Source organism: Carassius gibelio, chromosome A2 (assembly GCF_023724105.1).
Source record: "Carassius gibelio isolate Cgi1373 ecotype wild population from Czech Republic chromosome A2, carGib1.2-hapl.c, whole genome shotgun sequence".
Taxonomy (NCBI): domain Eukaryota; kingdom Metazoa; phylum Chordata; class Actinopteri; order Cypriniformes; family Cyprinidae; genus Carassius; species Carassius gibelio.
Genome location: NC_068372.1, coordinates 5,496,684 through 5,516,971, shown reverse-complemented (window position 1 = coordinate 5,516,971; position 20,288 = coordinate 5,496,684). Strand labels below are relative to the sequence as shown.

Here is a 20,288-nt window from a genome sequence, read left to right as displayed (position 1 = left end):
CTGGGAAAAGCTTCAGAGACAGTGGACTCTGGCATTAGGCACATATTGAAAATGTCTGGATTTCATTTTCATTTCAAGTTTGCAATGCAGTGGCACTTAAAAGAGCAGACCTCAAAGTCTCTATCAGGGCCATGCACAGACATTTTGAGGGGCAGAGGCCCAAACCAAAAAAGGGGGCACTAGGGGGTGGCTGCATGTTAATACAAGTGATACAGTTGTTACAAATATACAATTAAAAGAGAAGACAGCTCTGTGATAATTTCAGACTTTATTGGAGATGTTTTGATAAGAGTAGGGTAAGTTGAGCCACCCCCTATGTCTTGGCAGCTGTATACATTTACTGTCATGTGACCATTGATTTTGGAACCACCCATAATTTCTGCCAGACTGCGATAAGGATAAACACACGGGAGGAGTGGAAGGCACCCATTTACTTTAAAAACCGTTTTTGGCTTCTCGGAGTAATAACCGATGTAATGGATGTTACATCAATGTAAATTTATCCAGGTCTAAAAATATTTATGATAGATATAGGTGATTTAGCAATAAAACTATGTCAATTGTTTAGCTAAATATTAACTGAACTTGTAAGCTACAGTAGCTAATTTTTTTTTACAAAATGGAAGCTATGGGGCAAAGTGAGCCAAATGTTGTGGGGTAAATAGAGTCAGCATTTTAACTAACCCCACCATAAGAACCACAAAAGTAAAAAAAAAAAAAAAAACTATTTATAGGCCAAATATTAATATGGTTTTGATAAAATATGATGTGTTAATAATGTGAAATATACTTAATTACAAGACTTACAGTGTGACAAACTGTAAAATATTCTATATGATGATTTACCTGCTGGCTTGCTGGAGCTTTGAATTCATGTTTGCAATATTGAACTGCCTTTAGCAGCCTCACCTTCGCTCTTCAAGTGTGCCAGCAACAGTGGATTTTGCGTTATTTATGTTTGATCTGATCGGGTATAATCATAGGCGTAATTTGTGGGTGGGACATGCCCCCACCACTTTTGGCCAGGGTCGATAAAACACTACACCACCTTGGGAATTTCACCCATGGAATTCTCCCCTAAGTCTACACACAGTTTCTCCACCAAAGGACGTTGCAAACAATAGGAGGCACAGGCTTTTGTACAAAAAAAAAACAAAAACAAATAAAAACATACATTTTATTTTAGAGAAGGCATCTTATCGAACTCACCTACTTGGCACCACAGAATAGCGGCCCCACCTTCCTTTGGTGCCCTCACCACTTGCTGCACTACTGGACTCCACAAATCCTGTATTTTCTGGCGGCCCTTCCTACCACACTCCCGGAAGTAAACGAACTGACCCTCTGCTAGTGGAATGTCCCAGACTCGCTGATCATGGTTGGCTTTATGACAACCTGCTGCCACCTGCAGCCACTCCCGAGCCCCCTCGAAGGCAGCCTGCAGCCTGGATTGGTGTTCAGCCACCCACTCATATACATCACCCGGAATTACATCCTGAACCCGTCCAATAAGAAAGTCTACAGGAAGCTTTGGTTCCTGGACGAACTTTAGGAAGTATGGGGACTTGCCGGTAGCCTAGTGGGGAGTAGTGTTATAATAAAACAACACTTGAGAGAGGCACGACACCCAGTCTCTTTTCCTGGAGACCGGGATGACACACAAGAGGTTACCAGCCAAGTAGTACGGCGTAGTGTGAGACTTCCTAATTGCATAAAAATTGCATAACTGCTGCATGACTCAAAGTTGCGGCCTTGGTCAGAATGTATATGACCCGGAATTCCCAGCTTGTAAAACCACTAATACTACTAGCTACGGTTTCCGCATGCTGGTCTCGAGTCGGGACAGCTAAATTGCACTTGTTGAACACGTCAGTCATCAACAAAACATTCTCGATTTCTGACTGTGACACCTTCATTATAGTAAAGTCTATCTCCAAGATTTAGCCAAGAAGCCAGCAGATGACCCATGTAGCTATTAGCGACAGGTTGTGCCTCTTTAGCCACCTAAAACCGTTCAAAATCTTTACACCACCGGACTACATCAGAACTCATACCGGGGCCAATAACACCGCTCTCTTAGCAATTCCTTGGTAAGTTAAATTGATGCCCATGTTCCCGATGCACCAAGCCCCCAATATCACTGTAACAATATAGACTCCATAATTATCGGGAAGAAGGAGACAATCAAACAGAAACTTTAATTACAAAATAAAGAGAAAACAGCGCGTCAGCCCCTCATGGGCGACTGTGTAACGGTGGTGGGCCCCAGAGAACAACTTGCGGTTAATTTTGATAAATAATTTAATTCAACTTGTTCGGGCGCCAGACAGGTATAGGCCTGCCAAAACAAAAACCCAGGATAGCCTAAAATAACCACCTGTTACATTCAATAAACTCAAATTAAGTCTTTTTTTCACAATCATAACTTGTAATTACCAACAACAGATTTACTCCACACACTGCCAAAGAAAGTCACCACGAGGGAAATAAAAATCTGGCGGTGGCACTGGATGGCCCTCTGCGGATGACACTCACCACCGGCTGGTGGACGGTGACGGCTCCTCCGGTTTTGGGCAGCCAGCAGGAGTCCCCTGTTCCTCCCCGTTCAGGCGGACGGCAGCAGGCTCCGGTTCTCTGACGAACGGCACCGACTCCTCCGATCCCTCACGGATGGCAGCTGCCCCTCCACATCACGGGCCGCCGGCAGCAAGCTCGCCCGTCCCCGGCAACTCACTCCAGCCAACCGCTTTGAGCGTCTATGGCAGCACCCTCCTTTGCCTGCTCGATGGCAACGCGGATTCACCACAGCGGTGAGGGATCTTCAGCAGCGCGTCCCTCCTTCTCCCAGGTTTCGGCACCATTGTAACGTATTAAATCTCAATAATAATCGGGAAAAGGGGGCCGGAACCAGCAAACAATCAAACAAAAACTTTAATTACAAAATAGTCCGTCACTGTCGTCGCTTCTGTTTTATATCCTTCCATCTCCTCCGTGGGACTGGCTCCTGTTCCCACGGCTCTCAACCCCGCCCCACTCGTCACAATCACCCACCGAGCAATTTGCCAAAGAAACATTGGCTGTTCTGTACTGTTGTACTCTAATAAACCAAAAGGGATACAAAAAAAGCTGTCTTAAATCTGTCCCCCTCCACTACTTGGTTATATCCACTAGCCAGGTTCAATGTTGAGAACCAGCAGGCCCCCTGCCAAAGTGTCAAGAGATTCCTCAATACGTGGCAATGGAAATGCATCCTTACTGGTCTTGGAATTCTTGCTTGACTACCAACCTTCTTTTTAACCAAAACTATTGGAGACGTGTAAGGACTGCAACTTTCCTTTATCACCTTCATCTCAAGCAGTTGATTGATGTGAGCTTTCACTGCCTCATAATCTGATGGTGGGATCTGCCTTTAACGCTGCTTAACAGGGATGTAGTCTGAAAGAGGAATCTCATGAACAATAAGGTTAGTACACCCCAAGTCTCCCTCCTGGGAGGAGAACACAAGCTGATATTTCTGGCTCGATCCTATTCCTCCCCTGTTAACATTTACAAATCCATAGCCCTTATTTATTCCAGCATGCTAGAACCTAACTGGGAAGGCTGAGACCCCAGAGAAGCAGACATAGGCATCTAGGATCCCTAGGTTTACTACAAGTACATAAGCAGTATCCAGAATAACTTTGATCGTTAACAACCCAGAAAGCCATCCTGTCTCAAGAGGTTCAAACAATACCACAGTGTCTAAAAAACTGTGCTGAACAGGTCGTAAACTCTAGCTTCATGGTGCTGCCATGGATACGACACACCCAGCGGCCCCGAATTCTAACCTTACCAGTATAACACTCGCCTGGCCGGTCACTTGCTTGACAACAATACTGAAGAGCCTGTACCATAATAATTGGGGCTTGGGATACAGTAGGCAACCTAAACCATGCTGCCCAAAGAGCTCCTGGTAGCACCACCAAATGACATTCATCCCCATGACACCAGAGACCTGGGCACACAGCCCACCAGGAGGATCTGCAACAACCAACGACCCGCACTTTGGAACCGAACTGCCACACAGCTAAATATCTAGCTCCAGTATCCTATAGTATCCTATATATGGGATCTCAAGCACATTAGAAGGCCGCAATTGAAGCCACTGACAGGGCTTAAGCCTCTCCCACCCCAAAGGGTCAAAATACTTATGAAAACAACTCTCTGTAAGAGTTGTCACCATGGACCCTTATCTAATAGACAGGGAATCGAAACTCCTCCAAAGAGGACACTAAGATGTGGACATGAAGACACTAATAGAGGTGCATAATCAGTATAATTTAGAATAAAGCCAGTGGATTCCCCAACCGACTGGTGGTTCTGCAGTTTGGTGGGAACTAGTTTTCTGATGGCCGGACCAAGTGTGACTGCTGTTCCCTGGTTGCCAATGCAGCCAGGTGAGAGAGCCCAAAACAGTCCCTAGTGAAATGACCAGTACATTGGCAATGCCTACATTTCAAAGGGTTCTTACTAATAGCAGAATTTTGGAACTGGGGGCCTTCAACCAGAGCAAGTTGATTCAGCTGTTCCTGCTGACGCCTTAACATATCCCTCAGATTTCACTGTTGAACTGCAAGTATCCACATGTGATCTCCCCTCCACCCCGTACTGAACCCCATAAACTAAAGGAAGTGACTGACTTTTGTCTCTTGACCCTCCCGGCACCCCTTCACACTCCCATCGCATGGCTTCACCCCGATGCTCCAAGAAGGCACACATTGGCTGACGACGCACATATACAGATGCTTCTCAATAAATTAGAATGCAGAGGAAAAGTTCATTTATTTCAGTAATTCAACTCAAATTGTGAAACTCATGTAATATATAAATTAAGTGCACACAGACTGAAGTAGTTTAAGTCTTTGTGATGGTTTTGGCTCATATTTAACAAAAACCCACTGTGACGAGTGGGGCGGGGCCGACAGCCGTGGGAACGGAGCGAGGCCGGTAGAGTGATTGGGAAATGGGCATCATCCTTCATCTGCTCATTTCCCAATCACTCCACTGGCCTTGCTCCGTTCATACGGCTCTCAACCCCACCCCACTTGTCACACCCACCAATTCACATATCTCAACAAATTAGAATACTTCATAAAACCAATTTAAAAAAAAAACATTTAGTAAATTGTTGGCCCTCTGGCTTTTTGCTGCTTTAATTATTGCCTCAATTCAGCATGACATGGAAGTGCTCAGTTTGTGGCACTGCTGAGGTGGTCTGGAAGCCTAGGTTTTTTTGACAGTGGCCTTTAGCTCATCTGCATTGTTTGGTCTCTTGTTTCTCATCTTTCTCTTGACAATAGCCCATTGATTCTATATGTGGTTCAGATCTGGTGAGTTTGCTGGCCAGTCAAGCACACCAACACCATGGTCATTTAACCAACTTTTGGTGCTGTTGGCAGTGTGGGTAGGTGCCAAATCCTCCTGGAAAATGAAATCAGCCTCTTCAAAAAGCTGTTCAGCTGAAGGAAGCATGAAGTGCTCCAACATTTCTTGGTAAATGGGTGCAGCAATTTTGGTTTTCAAAAAACACAATGGACCAACACCGGCAGATGACATTGCACCCTAAATCTTCACAGACTGTGGAAACTTAACACTGGACTTCAAGTAACTTGGGCTATGAGCTTCTCCACCCTTCCTCCAGACTCTATGACCTTAGTTTCCAAATGAAATACAAAACTTGCTATCATCTGAAAACAGGATTTTGGACTAATTGCAGTCCATTTCTTCTTCTCCTTAGCCCAGGTAAGACGCCTCTGATGTTGTCTGTGGTACAGGAGTGGCTTAACAAGAGGAATACAACTATAGCCAAATTCCTTGACACTTCTGTGTGTGGTGGCTCTTGATGACTTGACTGCATCTCAGTGCATTCCTTGTGAAGTTCTCTAAAATTCTTGAATCCAGTTCGCTTGACAATCCTCATTATGCTGCGGTTCTCTTGGTTAGTTGTGCATATTTTTTTTCCACACTTTTTCGTTCCACTCAACTTTCTGCTAACATTCTTGGATACAGCACTCTGTGAACAGCCAGCTTTTTTCCAATTATTTTGGTGACTTACACTCCTTGTGAAGGGTGTCAATGATTGTCAGAGACCATTTTGAAGACTCAGGAAAACTTTGCAGGTGTTTTGAATTTATTAAACACTCACTCTTCAAGACTCAACAGGGCAAGGGAGAACTCCAAAAATGCCCTTCCTGCAGAATCCGAGAAAAGAAACGCTTAATGTAAAGCTATATACGACAAACAACTAAACAACTCAAGGAGGGCTACAAATATTTTAGCTGAATCCCCTCTCTCTGCCACTGAACGATTTCTAATTTCTTCCCGAGCTTCCCCATCTAAATGATTGAAAAGGAATTGAAAGGATTGAAAAGGAAAAAGGAAGAAAGCTTGGTCATCTGCAAGGATGCAACGGGCCCTTATACACACCTGTACCTCATCAACCCACTTATTTATACCTTTATATCTGACTTTCCATTAAATTTTGGACACTTCCTGTCACTCAGGACAAAAACGAGCTGATTAATGGTCTAAGCTCTTGCCTCCCCTAAAAGAGTCCCATCTGCTACAGTAGCCTCACTAACCAGAGCAGTACCTGTAGAAAAGGCGGTTTGTTGTTCAAATCGCAATCTTTCATTCTCAGCTGTCAATTGGGCAATCAGGTCCCGCAACTCTTCCATTTTCTTTCTTTTTTTTTTAAACAACTATAACAAGTTAGCACTCAAGTCAACCTATCCTGCAGTCTTGTTCCCCCAAAAAAAAATACCAAAAAAAAAACATATTTTATATTAGAGAAGTCATCATAACAACCCACCATTCGACCACATATTGTAGCACACACACTCTCACCAACAACCCACAGGGCTGCAGTCTTACTTCAGGATAGACTGGGAAACAAGTGTCTTGATCGTACCACACACGCACAACCCCATGCACACAGTAAAGCAATGCAATCCGTGAGAAACACCACCACTACAAAAGAGGTTAGACACACATGCTCTCAGAGTAAACCTATATCAAAATATAAATGTATGAATACAAGGCCGGGGCATACAAGTTTAGGCTATATATACAGATGCATCTCAATGAATTGGAATGTTGTGGAAAAGTTCATTTATTTCAGTAATTCAACTCAAACTGTGAAACTTGTGTATTAAATAAATTCTGTGCACACAGACTGAAGTAGTTTAATTCTTTGGTTCTTTTGATTGTGATGATTTTGGCTCACATTTAACCAAAACCCACCAATTATATATCTCAACAAATCAGAATATGATGACATGTCAATCAGCTAATCAACTCAAAACACCTGCAAAGGTTTCCTGAGCCTTCAAAATGGTCTCTCAGTTTGGTTCACTATGCTACACAATCATGAGGAAGACTGCTGATCTGACAGTTTTCCAGAAGACAATCATTGACACCCTTCACGAGGAGGATAAGCCACAAACTTTGATTGCCAAAGAAGCTGGCTGTTCACAGAGTGCTGTATCCAAGCATGTTAACAGAAAGTTGAGTGGAAGGAAAAAGTGTAGAAGAAAAATATGCACAACCAACCGAGAGAACCACAGTCTTATGAGGATTGTCAAGCAAAATCGATTCGAGAATTTGAGTGAACTTCACAAAGAATGGACTGAGGCTGGGGTCAAGGCATCAAGAGCCACCACACACAGACGTGTCCAGGAATTTGCTGAACCACAGACAACATCAGAGGCATCTTACCTGGACTAAGGAGAAGAAGAACTGGTCTGTTGCCCAGTGGTCCGAAGTCCTATTTTCAGATGTGAGGAAGTTTTGTATTTCATTTAGAAGCCAAGTTCCTAGAGTCTGGAGGAAGGGTGGAGAAGCTCATAGCCCAAATTGCTTGAAGTCCAGTGTTAAGTTTCCACAGTCTGTGATTATTTGGGTTGCAATGTCATCTGCTGGTGTTGGTTTTCAAAAAACACTATGGACCAAAGTCACTGCACCCGTTTACCAAGAAATCTTGGAGCACGTCATGCTTCCTTCTGCTGAACAGCTTTTTGAAGATGCTGATTTCATTTTCCAACAAGATTTGGCACCGGCCCACACTGCCAAAAGCACCAAAAGTTGGTTAAATGACCATGGTGTTGGTGTGCTTGACTGGCCAGTAAACTCACCAGACCTGAACCGCAGAGAGAATCTATGGGCTATCGTCAAGAGGAAGATGAGAAACAAGAGACCAAACAAAGCAGATGAGCTACAGGCCACTCTCAAAGAAACCTGGGCTTCCAGACCACCTCAGCAGTCCCACAAACTGAGCACTTCCATGCCATGCATAACTGAGGCAGTAATTAAAGCAAAAGGAGCCCCTACCAACTATTGAGTGCATGTACAGTAAATGAACATACTTTCCAGAAGGCCAACAATTCACTAAATGTTTTGTTGTTGTTGTTGTTGTTGTGTGAATGAAGTGGACAGTAAAACAAGTGATATTTCACTGTAGAAAGGAAGAGAAATATAATTGCACGAAATAAACACGATATAAGAAATAGTATTAACAAATAGAAATAGTATTAAAAATATAGCCTATTAAATCCAAATATAGAGGGAAGATCTCTGCTTTGATAGTTCCTGGAGAATATGGGTGAAAGAAATATAGATACAGGTGTGTTTATAGGAGTATATACAGGGGTTGGGCAAATATAATCTGAAATAAAATGCTGTGATTATCTTGTTTTTGTTCTTGTCTAGTTAGGGTTGAGCAGGGTTTGGTACAAGCTTAGGGTGACATGAATGACTTGTTAGACTTGTTAGATTAAATCACGGGAGCCTGTTCAGCAGGAGTGCCCCTAACAACCTCTAAGCTTTATGATAATGATTGCGAACACAAAGCATGCACAAAAGAAGCCATTTCCCTCCTCCAACATCTCTGAAACAGCTGACAGATGCTTTTATGGACAGCATTCAACTTGAGGCCGTTGAGAAGTTGTGTGAATATCTCCTGAGAAGGACGAATGCAGAGGAGATCCAATGAATGTTCACGATCCAAACTGTCAGGAGATGCAAGTAATGCACTGATCAAAGCCATCTGCCAATAAACAGAAGACGCCGAACACACCATTTAAAAAGTGCACTTCCTAATGAAGTCAAGTTACAGTTTTACAGTAAAGTCAAATTTAAATCTTATGTTTTAATAATCTTTTGTTGAGCAAAAGTACACTTTTTAAAAATTTGTTGATTAACATAAAGCACATGATGCTTTTAACATGACACAGATAGGTCAAAGACAAAAAAGTGTTTAAGCATAAAAAAGTGTAATACTGCTTTAAATTGTCGTAGTCAAATCACCCCCCCCCCCCCCACAAAAAAAATGTCCCGATTTACAGAAGACACCCAGTTAAATGTCATTCAGTGTAACAATCTTGTCAGGCATATTTACAACAAAAATCTATTTATGACATTTTAAAAGACTAATTACTTTCACCCGAAATACTAATGAGTTGTAATTTTACATTTTTAACATTTGCCACTATCCTGCGTTTTCCCCATTTGTCAATAAGAATTTTGTACTAATTTGAAACACAATAAAATTTAGTATGCTCCATTATTCTTTTAGATATTTTAATATATACACAGAATAAGAATAAGCATGTTGTTTGAATTTTTGCATAAATATTGTGTTACACTGAATGACAATGTAACATTATTTCAACCAAATTTTGACATTTTATTCTCTAAAAACTTATTTGAAACCTTAAAAGTAGACATTTTACTTGCATTTAATGTCTATGGACTATGGACACACAATCACTTTTGTACATTTCTTTTGATGTGGACATCTTAACATCTTCGACCCAGGTACATATAATTACAAACAGAGACAGAAATCTAAATGTTTTCATTTTTAAAATGCTTTAATTTATATGCTTGCGCTGTTTTAATTTTCCCACACTTATCTGTTTGGATGATCAACTTATGAATAAACAAACCATTCTGTCACTATTATCACTTCCTGCTGTTGTTAAAATTATTTTTGCATTTCAATTTTACTTCAAAAAAGTACCAACTTTTATTTTTTATTTTTTTACTGCAAACAGGTTGAGCATAAAACACATACAAGTAATTGTAATACCTTTTTTAGTTTATTTCAGGGTAGTATGTAAATCTAACACCATAAAAAGAAAACATTTTCGTTACTTTAAATAAAATCTAAGTAAAATATAACAGCTACTTGCTCAACAACAAATAAAAGAAAATAAAGGACAGCTGCATTCGGATTTCATGTCCTGACAGATTTGATTGATTTTTGTGTAGTGTAGGGCCTTTATAAGCTAATCAGGGTTTGCACACACCTGCAAACTTGTTACAGGCTGTCCTTGCATGATGTAACAGCTGCACACACACACACACACACACACAAAGCTTTTAAGCCGGTCCATACTGCTGACGCAGAGAGCGAGGGCTAATCCCAACACCCATCTCACGTCCAACCTGTTACAATGACCCACATATAAACACAGACTTCCCTCCTGAACAGGCTGTTCTTCTGAATTACTAGCAGCAGTGCAACCATAAATCCCTCTAGAGTTACCCATACAGCATTGGGTTATTCACCTCCCAATGTCTGGGAGCAATGCATTTAATAAATCAGACATGAGCTCTGAATTTATACTCAATCGTTTTTGTTTTTATTTTTTTAAGAAGCATGCAACAGAAAACACTGTAGCAAAAAATAAGCTCTGCAGAAGAAACATTCCTCTGTTGCCAAATGACAGATAAAAAAATCATTTTACAGAGAGTTGCTCATCTCAAGAACAAGCAGTTTGGTGTCGTGTCATTACCCAAAGACACACCTGTACATGAAACGCCTGTAAGACAACTACACTGGCTCTCCTAAAAAAAGGATAGTAACAAAAGCTAAACATTAGAAGAAGTGTGCCAGAAACGTAAGTTCAACAAATACATTTCCTGTTACTCAAAATGTATTCAAAATGTTCAAGCAGTCTTTAAAATGTAATCCAACTTTTATGATCTAAACCCGGTTTTCAAGATGACAAATAAATCCTGCGTCAAAAACATGAAATCCTTACTTGAGAAGCTGAACTGCAGGCATCTGCTTTAAGTTATAAAGCAAGATTTGAAAGTTCAATGTTACATTCAGAAAATACATTTTTGAAATGTTTCCGGTGATGAATGAATTGTAAGATTATAATCATTCATAATCATCCCAACAAAAACCACTACTGCACCGGTTTGCTTAAAAGAGCATGACTGTATTACAAACCCCTTAAAAACACATTCTGACGTGTCTAGAGAAGGCTCATTAAACACTTGTTCAAGTACTGGAGTATCATTACGAGCGCGAGGAATGCTTTGGGAAGTGCAATATACAAACAAACTCGTCGCTTTTGATCTTTGCGCATTGTTCAAACGGTAAAATCAAGAGATGCGCCAAACTATGACGAGATCTCTTCAGTCTTAGTGCAGGTCATCTCAGCTGGACATGTGGACCGGATACGCCAGCCGGACGTCCAGAGCCTGGTTGTGCTGCGCCAGCGAGGTGTGATGGTAGTGCAGGACCAGATCCTTCAGAGACTTGTGGAGGTCGAACGGCTCGACGAAGCCGAAGCCGCGCTCCGTGTGACGAATCACGCAGTGCCTCACCTGACTGCCGACCCTGTGACCGAGAGACAAGAGCAGGTCAGGGAAGATGAAACTAGAACCAGAACTGCAAAACAAGAAAACGAACCACTGAATTGCTGTAAAAGTAACCAAAATGAAATCGAAAAGAGCTAAAATGCTCATTTAAATGCTTTAATCATAGCACAAAGCAGAGAAGAACTGACAGTGAAGGGACAATCAGTGACTGATGAGGGAAGATCATTTTAGCATCGGTGATTTGCAGATTTGAAACAACATGAGGGTTTCATTTCATGTCTGGGTGAACTAGTTTGTTAAGGTTGTTTAATATCTGTTCAATTAAATGAACTGGTTCATTAACAATGGTCACGTAACGCAAATAGTGGTCTGTCGTTTTACTCGGGTGGACAGAATAGGATGCAACGAATTCTCACAAGTCTGAGACTATAGATATGGAAGATATCTTAGATATGGAACATGCAAACAGGGTCAATTTTTCAAAATTGAGATTTATAGATCATCTGAAAGCTGAATAAATCATCTTTCCATTGATGTTTGGTTCGTTAGGAGGACAATATTTGTTTGTGATACAGCTATCGGGAATCTGATGGTGCAAAAAAATCTAAATACTGAGAAAATCACCTTTAGAGTTGTTCAAATTAATTAAAAGTTTAGATATATTTACAGTAGAAAATTTACAAAATATCTTGATCTTTACTTAATATCCTAATGATTTTTGGCATAAAAGAAAAATCGATAATTTGGACTTTTTTTGTCTATTGCTACAAATCCACCCCAGAGACTGGAGACTGCTTCAGTGGTGCAGGGACACACACCCCACTGACTGATGACTTACACCACGGAGCAGGCGTAACAGTCCTTGGAGCTGCTGTTGCGGATGAGGAAAGCTCCAGACGGTTTTCCCCGGAGAAGGTCCTCCGCCTGACGTCGACACAGATCTCCCACAAACCAGCTCTCCTCCTGCAGGAGCGCCACACTCTTCTCCTCCTCCTCCTCCTCTTTCACCTCACATTCAGACCTGAGGAAACAAACACTCCATTAATGTGTGGCCGCAGCTCCGAGATCAGCGCTGGCGTTACAGTACAAATAACTCCTGGTGTCTGATGTCACACAGTTCAAGGAAGAGATTTTGAGAGGACATGGTCCCTCCACTGGAAGTCCATTCACCCGAAAGCCTAAATCAAATGAGTCCTTCTTCATATAACACTCACTCTTTCAGCTCGCTCTGGTCTGTGTCCTGGAAATCCTCGCACGAGCTCTCGTGAGAATAACGCTGTTCTTCAGAGAAACTGACGGCCTCAGATGCATTTCTCCTTTGGATTTCCTGTAAAGCAGCATAAAGCAATGTTATCTGATATACTGTCTTTACACAACTAAAACTTAAATCACTGGCTTTAAAATAATCATACATACTTCAAAATTAACTAAATGTTCAGTTTATATTCATTTTATATTTTTGTTCCTAGTTGGCAGTGATTAGAAATACATTCATCTTATGTAAATAATAAACATCAGTTAAATCTGTATTATTTCTAATATATAGTTCTATATAAATGTATTATATAGATTTATAACACAGTTATATTAGAGTTAATAATTATTATTTATATGCAATTTTTTGTATAATTAATTGTACATGATGTAATTAAGTACAGCATAAATTTAACCAAAAATAAAAGTATAAGAAATAAAATAAAAATAAAAACTACACAGTATCATTTTAATATGTAACAACTACTAATAACTAGGAAAAAATTAAATAAGAATTCTAATACTAAAACTGAAATGATATAAAAACTTAAACTAATAAAACCAGTCTTATAATAACGGTGATTTGAATATTTCCGTGGCGCACCTGTAACAGTGTGGTGCAAGCCTCATAGAGGCGCTCGTACTCGGCCGTCTTCTGAAACAGTCTCAAACACTCCTGGAGCTTCTCTCTGGTCGCACTCAGAAACTCTTCCTTCACAGGCAGATCCTGACAATGCAATCAGTTTAATGACTAAAGGTGTCCACTTGACCAAAGAGAAGACGTTCAGAATGAGACTCACGGTGAAGGAGGGCGGCGTGTCGCAGTGGGACACAGGGTACGCCAGCGGGACATCCAGGGAGCTGTTGTACTGCACCAGGCTGCGATGTCTGTAGAAAGAGATCAGCTCCGGCACCGAGCTGAACGTCAGAGGCTCAGAGAACCCAAATTTCCCGTCTTGATGCTGGATCCTGATGAGTTTGTTGGTGCCATTGTTTCTGTGGACACACATACAGCTTTTTCTGTAAATGCAAAGCTATTTTTCTATTTAGGTTTATTAGGGTCGGACAATATTTGTCTGAGATATAACTATTTGAAAATCTGGAATCTGAGGGTGCAAAAAAATCTAAATATTGAGAAAATCATCTTTAAAGTTGTCCAAATGAATTCTGAGCAATGCATATGAATAATCAAAAGTTTTGAATGCTAGCAATATGGACAAAAGTCTGCTTCATGTGTGAATAGCTAGCCACTGTTAGTAAAACTTTAACCCCTTTCATAACAGTTTGAGCTCTGAAGCATGCAGTCCTCACCTCACAGTTAATGTATATTCTCCGTGCCGCTTGCAGGAGGCGTTTCGGACCAGGAAAGCCCCATCCGGCATGCCCTGGAGTATTTCATTCACCTCCTCCCTGATGGTTCAAAACACAGCGGAGCTCGATTTGAAGTAGCATTGATTGAATAATAATCAAACGAACTGATAAAGACTCAAATACTATGATGAAACACTTTAGAGAAAATAAAAGCTCACCTTGATATGTCGGCCCAGTACCATTCGGCCTCCTGTAAACCATCGGGGAGCATTTCTCTCAGATTTAGGAGACGATCGGTGCTGCTGACGACTGAGTGAAGAAACATCAAACAACAGGTTACTGAACAGCTGAGCGATTCTTACATTTCTGCCCTAATTTTACTGGAAAACCTGCAGCTCCTTAACAAGAAAGTGCCAATTTGTTGGGTTTTAGTCACTGAAATTAAATTGAATCAGTAATTTATGAACAAAAACTCTTAAAATGGATTTTGGAAAAATTGTGGGCGCGATTAATCACATCCAAAATAAAAGTTTGTGTTTACATGTGTGTGTGTGTGTGCTGTGTACATATATGTGTGTGTGTATTTATATACATATAACACACATACATGTAGAAATAAGAAACATATGTGGTATATGTATAAATAATTAAAATAAAACATGTGTATACACACCCACACATATTAAATAAATATTTCTTAAATATATACATGAGTTGATTTACATATAATGATATACATATTTGCACAGCACCCACACATATATTATGTAAACAAAAACCATTATTTTGGATGCGATTAATCACAATTAATCATTTTAAATCACAGACCTAATATAAATCTATCTATCTATCTATCTATCTATCTATATATCTATATATCTATATATATATATATATATATATATATTCTGATTATGATTAATTACATAATATAATAAAACGTTTATTAAAATCATATTTAAAATGAGTTTACTGTAAAATTCGTTAATATATTTAATATTTCAACTATTTTACACAGAAAACATAATTAAGCATTAACAGGATTTTATTTCTCTGTGTAAAATAGATTGAATATTTAATAGCTGTACTGTAAAATTAATTAATGCATTAAATATTTGAAGCACATAAAATATTTCGTTAACTTACATGTTGAATTTTTCAAATATGACGAAGCACTAACATTTTCGTCTTTGTTTCATTTTTGTCAGTTACACATATCCATGCATCATCATGACACAATAAGGAGTTGCAAATCGTTGAATTGGAAATTAAAGACTACAATAAAAGTCAGGATTTCACTGCTATTAGCCGCGTGCAGGTTTCTACTATGGAAAAGGTTAAGAGTTGTGAATATTAACTTGACGTGACGTCGCCCAGCGGACCTCTGCGATTGGCTGAACTAAGACTCATGAATACTGGTCAAGTTAAGCGATTGGACGCTCGGAGACTGTTACCAAGCATCCGTCACCATTGCCTGTTTAATATTCATAAGCTATCTCTTCGCCATAGTAGGATCGTATAGATGACATGTTGAGACATGCAGAACTCAACGAATCAAAAGCCTGATTTAACTGATTTAACTCACTTTCATAGCTTACGAGCTAACTTTCATAAATGTAAACTTAACCGCACACTGATAGGTTGTTGTTGTCGTTTTCGAGAATAACGCTTGACACTTAGCTTTCGCGTCTGAACCAGAACAAAGGCAGAGTGACTTAAACAGAATAAACACCAAATAAACAAAGATTAGAAGCAAATAAAAGAGAGATAAAGTTACGTACCAGAGTCAGCTGAGCGGACTCGACTCATTTCGATGTAAGAAAACGGTTCTGCAGACGATGACATCCTTCCTTTAACAATGATCTTGTTGCAGAAGTGAATTAAGCCCTTTTGAACACTGCAAAACGTTAAATAACTATAAACGACTGTCCGGTTGTTACATCTAAGATTACTAATTAAAAACTGGCCAACAATGTTAAAAAAAACCCGAATATTCCTGTTTTTTCGTCTTAATTAAATTGGCCAGTTATTATTTGTCAGCCAGTCATTAAAATAAAACGTATCAATAAATCTTATAATCGCGTGGCAGAATATAAAACATGATCAGCACGTTAACAATAGCATGTACAGCTCTAAACATCATCGGAGTAAATCTAACTCTTATAAGGTTTGGGACGATATAAGTGCCTTTGGACGATACCATTCTTTTTTCATGGGGGAAATTTCAAGCAGGATGTCGTCGTTTTGTTGTTATTATTAGTTTGTTGTATTATAATTTCCCATTGTTTTATAAAATCATTGGATGGAATGTGATTAATTGGTTTTTATATTAATTATATCCACTAATTTAAAGCCGTTGTTGTGTTAACGTGAGGAGTTTTACCCCCCTCTCCCCGCGACTGTGATACGGTCCGTTTTTGTCCTGCATTGTGCCTTCGGTACATTTCTTGCACAACTTGTTTAAAGTCATAACTCTAAGTCTTCTGCACGCACAAACTGTCATTTTTTATGTTTAAGAAATAAAATAAAAAACGTCTAAATGAATAAAGAAAAATGTCAAGAGGATTTAGAATCACCTATATATTGTAAAAGGGGATGATGCGTTTGGTGCCAGCTGCACATAGAGGGAGTTCCCTCAGAAGGGAACATTGTGTTCTGTTGGCATTGTCTCAGTCTGTCTCCTGACAGGGAAAGTTGCACGCTTCACTAATGTTCAAACACTAGCTGCTTAAGCTTGCAAACCATCGTGCTTCTTAAATACATAAAAATGTGCTTGTATGATGATATCTTGAGGAAGAGGATGACAAAGCTGCTCAGAAAGACTATTAAATGAAATCTTGGATTCACTCATTGTTTGAAATTGTTTAGTGTTGTTTTAATATCAGTTTTAATATGTAGTACAGAACTGAAATGGCTGCCATATTTGCCATAAGGTAAATGTTATGTGCATAAACTTGGCTTAAGGTCTTATAAGCAGTTGGCTTCTTCCAGTTCTTCCAGTTCCTCGCAAGCATTACAACAATTGACAGTAATAATACAAATACATCAACTTGGTTCATTTCAAGTCTATTCCATCTATTCTGCATTTTCTGTGTGCAAAAACGACATAACTGGCATTTCTTTGCAGAAACTATGAAATTAATGAAGCAATAGCAGGTCATTAATGCTATGCTTTTATAATATGTTTGATTCCATGTGATGCTTTTTACCAACCTGTTTACAATTGATTCAAATGTAATCTATGTAATCGCTCATTATATCAATATTTCATTTCATGGTGATAAACATCTTTTCATATTGAGATGTCAAAATAGAATTTATGTTTATTTTGCTATTTATATGATCATTTCATATAAACTTATGGAATTTGTCGCATACTGATGCTCTGATAACATCAGTTTCAAACATACGTCACTGGCTCAATAAACATCTCCTTTCCATTTAATACAAACAAATACATGAAACAGGCATATAATACAAACAATCCACTATAAATGGAACAAAATATCATGGCTTTTGATGTGGAACAAATCACTTTTCAGTAAGCACAAGTGATAGTGGGTCTATTTCTGGTGGTTTATGGAAAACTATGCCAAGATCAGGATGTGCGTATACAGAGCCATGGCCATTGTGTTTCCAGCTTAACAACTTCATTTAGTCTCTGTTAGCATGCACAGATTAGAGAATATGAATCATTATATGTGCTTTGACCTCCATTGCGGTGCATTTGGTTGGTTTAAAGAGCCAACCTCAGTTAATACTTTCTCTTGCTGTGGCTTTATATATGTTTCTTAATATTTCTTAATTCTTTCTTCCAATCTCAAATTCCTCTCTTATCATTATTTTTCTATAGCTGTAGGTAACAAAGAAACACAATAAACCCACACTGACATACTGTAAATTAAGGCAATTATCTTGTGTTTCATAGATGTTCTGCTGTGTAAGCTTTACTGCTTTTACTGAGAACTTTGGATTTTCCCTAAAATGCCTATAATATATTTCCATCAAAAATCACTTTCAATAAACAGCAGTTTGTACTTGTGCTAAACTACCTTGATGGCAAAGTCTCCACTATTGGGTCATGTGTACTATTTTTTTCTAATAATCTTTCTTTTTTCTTTCTATAACAACCTTTATCTGGCATTTAGAGCAACCAATAAGGCCAAAAATTTCTGAAACATTAAGTATGTTTCAGAAAATACATACACACATATACATATATATATATATATATAACGATACACAGGGACAGGAGACTGTATTAACAGGAGAACACAGTTTATTTAGGCACAATCAGAGGAGCAGGTAATGAATGTGAGGATATAGTAAGGGGGCTGGAGAGTAGAAGGGATCTGGAGGACATGAACACAGGACCCTGGAGGTAGAGGACACACACTCGAAAACGATGGAGACTGGGAGACGCTGAAGATAGGTTAGCAGAGTAATGGGTTAGTCCTTAGAGTATGCAGGTAGGTATAGACCTTGTTGCGAACGAGACCGGATGATGGCGTGTGTGTGGTTTTTAGGGGAGTGGCTTGATTGCAGGTGGATGAGGAGCAGGTGGGTGTGATTAGTATCCCGGTTAGGGTGTGCGCTGTGATAGGTTAGTCTTGGAGCCTGGCGTGTCTGTTACAGTACCCCCCTCCCCATGGCCCGCTCCTGAGGGCTGGGGACCCCGACGACTTGGTGGATGTCCTCTTCCTCGTGGAGCCGGTCTTTCAGGGTGATTGGAGTGGAAGGTGTTTAGTAGGTTTGGATCCAGGATATCGTTGTGTGGGACCCATGGGCGTTCCTCTGGACCGTATCCTTCCCATTCCAATAGATACTCAAGGTGTCCACCACGACGCTGGGAGTCCAGGATGTCGTGAACCTTGTAGGCAGCTCCATTGTCAAGGAGGAGAGGCAGGGGGACTTCGGCTGCGCCAGGCTCTGTGGAGAGGGAGACAGAAGGATGGTAAGGTTTAAGGAGTGAGACATGGAATGTGGGGTGGATCCAATACCCAGGGGGAAGGTTGAGTTTGAAGGTGACCGGGTTGATCTGCTCGGTGATGGTAAATGAATCTGGGACTCAACTTGCGGCATGGTAGGCGCAGGTGAATGTCATGGGTTGACAGCCAGACCTTCTATCCAGGTTGGGATGCTGGGGCGTCAGAGCGGCGAAGGTCGGCTGTAATCCTGGGCCTACATAGGGCCCGTTGTAGCTGGTGGTGGGCCGCGTCCCAGACCCTCTCACTCTCTCGGAACCAGTAGTCGACAGATGGAACGTCTGAGGGCCCTCCTGACCATGGGAAGAGTGGTGGCTGGTAGCCGAGCATGCACTGGAATGGAGTGAGTCCTGTGGAAGGTTGACGTAGGGAGTTCTAGGAGTACTCTGCCTGCCCTAGGAACTGGTTCCAAGAGTCCTGGTGGCCATGGCAGAAGGTACGCAGGAAGCGGCCGATCTCCTGTATCTTCCTCTCCATCCGCCCATTGGACTGGGAATGGTATCCAGAGGACAGGCTGACGGCCACACCTAGGAGTGAATGGAAGGCTCTTCAAACCTGGGAGATGAACTGGGGGCCTCTGTCGGAGACGATGTCCTCGGAAATGCCAAAGTAACGGAAGACGTGGTTAAACATCAGTTTGGTGGTTTCCATGGCCATGGGCAGACCTTTCAGGGGGGGAAGACGACAGGATTTAGAGAACCGGTCAACAATAGTGAGGATGCATGTATTATTATCAGAGGGAGGTAGGTCAGTTATGAAGTCCACCCCTAGATGTGACCAAGAGCAGAGAGAGGAGCTTGCCGGATGGTAGATGGCGTGGGCTCTTCGAGATGGTGGATTTCTTAAATCCTTGCATGTACCTTCTGATGTCCGATGCCATATTGGTCCACCAGTAGCATTCCCTCAGCAGTGAGAGGGTTTCATTGACCTCTGGGTGGCCAGTGCCAAGTGTTGTGTGAGCTTAGTGGATGAGTGGAGTGTGCCGTGTCCTGGTGATGTATTACAAGCCTGGGGGAAACCCGGCGAGGTGTTGGTGGAAGGATTGGAGGAGGGTAGAGTCTCAGTTGACCAGGTGATGGGACTGAC

The 20,288-nt window shown here is 40.7% G+C and overlaps 2 protein-coding genes across 2 annotated transcripts in view; one reads left to right on the top strand and one right to left on the bottom strand.

Annotated features, from left to right (window-relative positions):
• zyg11l (zyg-11 family member, cell cycle regulator, like) overlaps positions 1–20,288 on the top strand; it is a 220,955-nt gene that overhangs the window by 185,252 nt on the left and 15,415 nt on the right. The gene's annotated exons all lie outside the window — the stretch shown is intronic.
• Positions 10,660–16,372, bottom strand: LOC128024918 (phosphatidylinositol 3-kinase regulatory subunit gamma). The gene is made up of 8 exons (XM_052610802.1): positions 15,999–16,372; positions 14,436–14,526; positions 14,218–14,316; positions 13,707–13,902; positions 13,511–13,633; positions 12,867–12,979; positions 12,491–12,673; positions 10,660–11,671 (listed from the first exon to the last, which is right to left on the bottom strand). The coding sequence occupies exons 1-8, from the start codon at positions 16,060–16,062 to the stop codon at positions 11,488–11,490; spliced, it is 1,053 nt and encodes a 350-aa protein (XP_052466762.1). The 5' UTR covers positions 16,063–16,372; the 3' UTR covers positions 10,660–11,487.

What these genes read in the sequence shown, in the direction of transcription:
- LOC128024918 (XM_052610802.1), bottom strand. Translation starts at nt 16,062, where the DNA reads ATGTCATCGTCTGCAGAACCGTTTTCTTACATCGAAATGAGTCGAGTC. An exon ending in TACTGGGCCGACATATCAAG is followed by an intron (nt 14,317 to 14,435) that starts GTGAGCTTTTAT and finishes TTGAACCATCAG; the next exon opens with GGAGGAGGTGAATGAAATAC. An exon ending in ACACGCCGCCCTCCTTCACC is followed by an intron (nt 13,634 to 13,706) that starts GTGAGTCTCATT and finishes TTGCATTGTCAG; the next exon opens with GATCTGCCTGTGAAGGAAGA.